The 7,259-nt window shown below is 36.3% G+C and overlaps 1 protein-coding gene across 2 annotated transcripts in view; it reads right to left on the bottom strand.

The window, feature by feature from the left end:
* LOC109544548 (rho GTPase-activating protein 20) overlaps window positions 1-7,259 on the bottom strand; it is a 104,805-nt gene that overhangs the window by 74,833 nt on the left and 22,713 nt on the right. For both annotated transcript variants that reach the window (XM_019914808.2, XM_019914809.2), the window contains exon 2: window positions 4,990-5,301. In XM_019914808.2, coding sequence (XP_019770367.1) covers window positions 4,990-5,199 — 210 coding nt within the window. In that variant the 5' untranslated portion in view covers window positions 5,200-5,301. The remainder of the gene's footprint in view (window positions 1-4,989; window positions 5,302-7,259) is intronic.

Here is a 7,259-nt window from a genome sequence, read left to right as displayed (position 1 = left end):
ATGCGACACCAATAAACCAATAAAGGTCAATTTACAAATTTCAAAGCTCTGTTCATTCATTTAACAAGCTAGGGATGAGCAAAGCAAGACCAAGTCTTGTTGTTGAATACATAGTCTTGGTCTTGCAAGTTTTGCTTTTGAGACTCTCACATCAGTCTCGCTCATCACAAATAACAACAATCGAAACATTTCCTTCGCTGTTCATATGGCGCAAGAAAGTATTATTACCTTTCCGTCTTTGTGCTTTATATTAGCAGCGAGTTTCCGAAGTACTAAACCTACTTTCTTTGATTGCCACTTTCCGGCATTTAAGCAAATCAATGGATACTTAAAAACGTAGTTCATTCCAAGACGTTCTTAGCTTTGAGGGAAAGTCACGAAAACAGCATTTTTTTTATTGGTTCTCGTTAAGACTAAAAGAAATGGACAGTTTAACCAGGAAATATTATCGACGGGAAATTGATTGGTCGCATAAGGAACAATGATTATGCAAATGGACCGCTCTATTAGCCATTGATGATCAAAGCCAAAGAGTAACAACCCACAGTGGGCACCGGCTACCATTCTACCATTACATCTCCCGGATTAATCCGTGCGCGGTCAATCAAAATTGAAAGGAAAACCGTTGGAAATAATTGTTTTCTAAACTGCCACTTAATTTCCCGTTTAATAGATAGGATAACGGTGTAGTCACGTTAAGTGTTAGCCTTCCTCGCAAGGTTGCACAGGCTCAAGAATGCATTTAATATTGCTTAAAAATTGCAGTTTATTAGTTAGTCGGGCATTGTTCGTCGGATAACCGCTAGATAACATTCTGACCTGGAAAATCCGATGCTAATCATTGGTTTCGCTTGGGCTACAGGAGCTATTTACCGAACAAAACACCTTTGGGGCACTAATTGCTCATTCTTATTTGTGCATACTGAATCAAATAGATTATGGACTCGGTATCAACGAGCCAACGGTATCAGATTTAAAATAAATTGAATCAGATGGTTTTTCGCTTTGCTCCTAAAACGGTGCATTATTATACAAATAATAATAAACAAATTAATTCACCAAAAAAAATCAAAAGAAACCCGCAAACCAGCAAGTTTTCGTTTGAACAAAAATGTACTTTGTGCACTTATTTTCGCTTCACTATCCTGAAAAGGGCCAGATACAAAAAAAAACAAAAGTCCTTCAATGTGTAGCTTCTTTGCTCTCGTAAGAAGCAAATATTTCCTATTGTTTCTTAATATTTGAATTTACAGTTTTAATTAAGTTCCCCATTCTATGAACAATTTTACATTGATTTTTTTACTGATGATTTTTTCAAACAATTTTTTGAATCTAACTAAACTCAATTTATTTCCTAAAGAGCATCTCAACCTCCAGTAACTTCCTCCAAAGAAGCAAATGGCACCACATGTGCATCAGCCTACTTGAGAAAATGTGGAGAAAAAATCCCGGGCACATAAAATTTGTGATTTTCCTGATAAATTTTCCAAAAGAAAATTAATTGCTACATTCGCTACATACAGGGAACTGCCAGTAGCAAAGGTAATTCTTAAATAGCAAATCAACGATGAAAATCAATCACCATTGGGCAAAAAAGAACATGGCCACATACCTTACATAACCATCTAGTTAGAGAATGATTTATTGTTTCAATGAGCCATTTTAACTGCCGGAACAGTAGCTACGAATCCATTGAAACCATTGGCATGCAAATTTTAGTGCTGCCTTCATGCAATGAGTCTTAGTATGGTACTGTATTGCGACAGTGCATTTTACGCAATTGAACATCGAATTTATATTTGAGAAAACTGTATACCGCAGTGAATTTCACGAGGAAAATTATCAAACGAACCAAAAACGATGAAAACACCAACAGAATCAATCATCAAATGTTTCATTTTTGCTTCTCATATTTGGATGGATTGGAAATAATTCGTTGGTTTTTGGCCTAAAAAATAATCGGATCAAGATTTCGGTCATATTTGATAAATATTTAAATAAAACGAGGTTCATTAACAAAATGAACAATTTGCCTTTCCATAAGAATTAGCAGAGTTTCCTCAACAACAAAGCTTAAATTGTCGAGCCTGTGCCACTTGGAGCCCGTTTTGCTCAAATTAACAGGGTTTTGTGATTTTTTTTCAATAACATCGAAAAGGTTTTTGAGAAGTATGCCGAAACTAACGCGCAACTTTGAGTATATTCAACTATTTTGAGGACTTTATGAAAACCCGGTACAAAGCAGCAAACGTGGTAAATGTGTGAAAAATTGAATTTTCGCTATTGTTTTGAGTTTGCGCAACTTATACTGGGAAATGTAGAATGAACGTTTTAAAATGGAAAATGTTCAAAACGGGTCCAATTTTCTTCAATTGTCAATTATTAAATTTCGTCTTCCTTTTCAATTATGAAATTTATTTTTTTACTGCCTGTAAAGAGGATTTAGAGAACCAAAAATGATAATCCAACGATGGTTTAAAAACGTCGACTGGACAGCGACTTTCAAGAGAATTTGCTTGTTTTTCTCAAAAAAACTGGTTTGTCGAAAGCTATCGGGTGGCAATTTAGCACAAACATATCAAACATTGATCTTAAAAAGCGTTCCAAACATGTAAATAAATGAAACTCAGTAAAACCAAAATGGTTTTTGATGAATGCTATTTTACATTTTTTCATTCATCGTTTCGTTTAGACCTCATCTTGGATCAAATTTTCCAGCATCAGGCTCCGCATTCGAGCCCGAAAGCCACTGAAAAAATGAGCGAATTTGATGGGGATTTTGGAAATATAAGGCATGTTTGAAGGGCCTGAACAAAGTTTTCCATCCAGGTCATCAGAGGAGTTTTTGAAGTGTTATAATAGTGAGACTGTTAAAAACGATCAATGTTCAATATGAATTTAATGACAGGAAAAAAATATTAATGGGTTAAAAACTGGTGACTTTTTCGGGCTTTCTGGCCGACGTGAAAAAGAGCGTTTTCCTGACGGGTGGCTTGCATCTACAGAGGTTGGCTTTTTTCCGGCTAAAGGCTCGAAAAATTCACCAGTTTGCAACAATGGGGGCGAAAGCTTAATGAGTTATTTTAACCACTCGTGTCACACTTTGTGTTGGCCGTACCATTTTCAGCACTAGCTTGACTAAAAAATCCTGATATATAAATTGAAAAATTCCCATTAATCAATCAATCAATCGACTGGTTGCATTGCTGCAATAGCTACTACCCATATTTAAATCAGCTTATCTAGGCAGGAAATATCACACTCAATCGCGGGAACAAGCATTCCCGCTATCGAGCCAACCTCTTTCATGGTCTTTTTGTGAGTTTGCGATATGTACGGTATGCCCATCTGGTCATCTGTTGTGGGTTTATAGTGGTATAGAGGTGGATTGGCGCTCTGCAACTCACAATTTTTCGCAGCTCCGTAATGATTTTAGCAAAAATTATCATTACAAAACCGAAGCGACCGATTTACACGGAACTATTAGCTGAAGAAGTTGAGTGGGCATTATGGAATAATCACCTTGGTGAAATATTAGCTTAACGCCAGTATATTCAAACAATGCCCCATACATGGATAGGCGGCACCAGATGCCGCTAAGAGCGGACAAAAAACGCATTCAACCTGCTCAATCCAATTCGCATGTCGTATTTTTCTCGATTCGAAATGATAAACGGCGCATAAAATATGAAATAGTAAAGAATATTTCATCGCGTCGCGCGAGTATAAGAAATAACTTGTAGAATATCCCACGTTACAACTTCGCAAGTGAATGTTTTATTTATTTTCCATATTTTCTCTAACTAGTTTACAATTTGCTGAATACGAAATGGTAATGCCGACGGATCTGTTGTACTTTGAGATGATGGCGAAGACCTACATGTACATACACCTGCTAAGTCTTTGTCGGGATTTCGAAACGAAAAAACTGGCAGTTCGAGCAATCAATGCCAATGGACCAACCAGATACTTACAGTTTAATTTTAATTAAATTAAACCTTGAATTTAAAAGAATTAATAAGAAGAATACAAATTGGAGCAAAATTGTTTGTGCCTTTTCTTCACATTTTTTAACTTTTGTAGTATACTATATATTACGAAAGTTAAAAAAATGTGAAAAAATGGAACTCAAAATTTTGCTTCAATTTGTATTTGTAAATTTTGTCACTAAACAACACAGTTAACAAAACGTCGGTACTGTTTGCAAAGCTTTAACTGTTTAAAAGGAATATATTTGAAAATTATCTCTGTCCCTCGAGGCTCAATATTTATCTTGGTTTTGTTACGGGCGAGCTTCCGTAAAAGAGCAAAGACCAAACAGTGAAAAAGTGCGTCTTGGACGGTTAAACAGAAAACGAAAGTGACCACAAGAGCTCTGTTGGTTCAGGTGATTTGTCGTTGCCTGTTTGGTTTGTGTGTTGTGACATTGTTTACGTTTGAATTGTTCAATGTTTGCAAACAGCCAACAATGGAGTTTTAAGATTTGCATTCAGAGTAAACAATTAACCGTAATTAAGACAATGTGGAAGAATTTTTAATTGCGTTCCGAAAAATACACATTTAGAAAAGTTTTGGCAAAAACATCGACTTTTCGACCACTTAAAGTAAAATCATGCTTCATATGACTTCCAAGTTGGGTTTAAGCAGCTTAAGTATTCGAAATTTAATGAATATTTCACCAGTTTTCTGAACGAGTTTATCAATGGCGCTTTCAGTATAAATAAATTAATTAAATTGTCTCGTGATAAATTTTTATTGACTGACCTTAATTCGCATCGTAAAAATTGCTTCTATAATAATTTCATTTATATGCATGGAATACTTTCCGTTTGAGGGAGTGCATTATTAGCGGCAGATGATGATGAGGCACTTTCAAATAAAGCGATTAGTTAATTTGGCATATTATTGTGGCCACCATTAAACATGCATCATGCACCAACCTATTCCGATCAGTTGCTATGCTCGGATCTAGTCAAACTAGTCACTCACCTCTTTTAATCCATCGAGCCGTCCTAAACTTCTGGCCTGTCTCAAGCCGGTGTCCGCTCTCCGGCCTTTCTTCCTCCTCTCCAAAAGTCGGGGTTTTCTGCTTGGAGTCACCGGCTCGAAATCCTCCGGATCCGAATGCACTTCCGGAAAATAATTGTGCCATTTACGCGAGTTTGGACTAGTGATACGCTCGAAAAAACTTTCAAACATTTTGAACTATTTCACTAAGAACTAAGTTATAGTCTGATTTTCGATAGTTTGCGCATTTTTGCAGCGGCCCAACTACACGGTTGACGCGAATTTGTGTGGAACCTGAAACAAAATAAGCATAAAACATAATTTGCAAGTGCTGAAAAATCGAAAAATTACAACTGACTGTTTTCAATCTTACAGCCCATTGTGTAAACGTATTAAACCCAAATAGCCGTTTATAGTTATGAGCGTTGCGAAAAATGGAATGCGACTAGCCTGTATGGCGATGGAATTTCAAATCACCACAGGCTCATGTGTGGCATTACAATGTCGTTGGGTTTATGTGAATTGCAGAAAAATGTGGCGGTTGGAAATATGGCAAATTACAATTTTATGTTCATTATATTAGGTCAACTTGTAGGTTAAATCCAAAGCCAAACCGGTTATTTTTTCGAGATTTCTTCCCTATCGAGGTTTCGCAAACATGAGTGGCTTGCATTTTCAGAGGTGGTTGCTGCGTCGAAGCCTTTGAAAGCGCAAGAAATTGCTAGCTGGTTTTTGGGCTTTTAAGTCGTGCTGATTGATTAAATTAACGCCTACTTGTTGAAGTCATTAGCTACTTTTATAAGTTTTTTAGTCAAATCATCATTTTAGCAGGAAATACAGACTTGATGGTTCTAGGCCTTCTTGCCAACTAATTTGTATTTATTTTCGTTTTTGAAATTGTTCATTGTAATGTTCGTATACTTTTGTCTTCCAAACATAGCGTGCTTTTATGTGTTTGGGACCGTTTGGAAATTTCCATATAGTTTGAATTTTGAATAAAATCCCCTTGATAAAACGGCATTAACAAAACGGCACACTTCGGGTTATCGTCGCAAGTTATCTTCCAGTGTGCGCATTAGAGCGCTCACCTTGATATTAGACATTTTATGGCACTATCCCGAACACGATCCGTATTTTCGCAAATTTGTTCGAGAAAATAGCCCAGATAAGCCCATAAGGAAACAGGTAAATTGCACGCTTCGGATTTATGGCATATGATGGTGCCTTTTGGCCTTGTTTAGCATGTGCAACTGGCGTTTCATTCACTCTGATATTACCGGAATCATTCGGGTTTTAATCTAAATCTATTTTGACCGCAGTTTGATATGAGGTGGAACACATGTAGGGAATTAGATTTGGCTTTTATTGACTAATCGAATCTGGAAAAGATTGGCATGAGATGATTTTATAAAGTAGCAATTTCGGTACATTGAAGACTCTTGAAGAATGTTTGGTTTATCATACTAAAGCATGAGAATGTTGTATTCACGCGGTTGTGATTTATTTTATTATTCAGTTGTCTTTCATAGATATATTTAGTACTTTCAATTTCCAGAGATTCCATGCTACAGGTTTTTGTGGCATAGTCAAGTACTGACTTCTGGGGTGGTGGGATGGGAATAACAATAATAATTACGGTAAAAAAATCAACACTTTTGTGCTACATTATAACGGAAAAACTATCCTGAATTTCCCATTTACCTTACCTATTTGCTTTATTAGTTGATTATTCTACGTATTATTTTCTTGTTCATTCTCTAAATCTCCCTAAGCGTTTGTTCCTCTGTATAATTCAATCAATTTCCCTTTTATTGGCATTTGAATTTTTATATTGAAATTGATTTAACGAAGATCAGGGGCGGACCCAGCTTTAAAGTCAGGGGGGTTATGTAGAAAAAATACAGTCTTCTGTTATCTATGAAATTAGAAAAATGATCGTCGTTTTGTGCAAGGATGTTCATGTTTTCCGTCCCGTTTTGCGTGTTTCTCGGAAGCAAAATGAGCAAGAACGCTCGTTTTTATATCAGTCCAGAGATAACTGAATGGCCTTTATTCAAAGTTTCTCAAGAACCATTCGAGCCATAGAATTCGTTTTGGCATCGTTGTATAGAGAATTGAAAAGTCGATTCAGTCGTAACAACGTTAGTGAAGAAATTAGAGTAGTTTTGACCCAGAAAGCGAAATTTGAATATCAAACACTTATGTGCAAGATTATGCCAAAATTCCATGTTTTTCGTCCCATTTTTGCTCAT

Source organism: Dendroctonus ponderosae, unplaced genomic scaffold (genome assembly GCF_020466585.1).
Source record: "Dendroctonus ponderosae isolate FM_Combo_2020 unplaced genomic scaffold, Dpon_F_20191213v2 Dpon_F_20191213_2, whole genome shotgun sequence".
Taxonomy (NCBI): domain Eukaryota; kingdom Metazoa; phylum Arthropoda; class Insecta; order Coleoptera; family Curculionidae; genus Dendroctonus; species Dendroctonus ponderosae.
The sequence above is the reverse complement of the archived record's forward strand: the minus strand, read 5'-3'. Positions and strand labels throughout refer to the sequence as shown.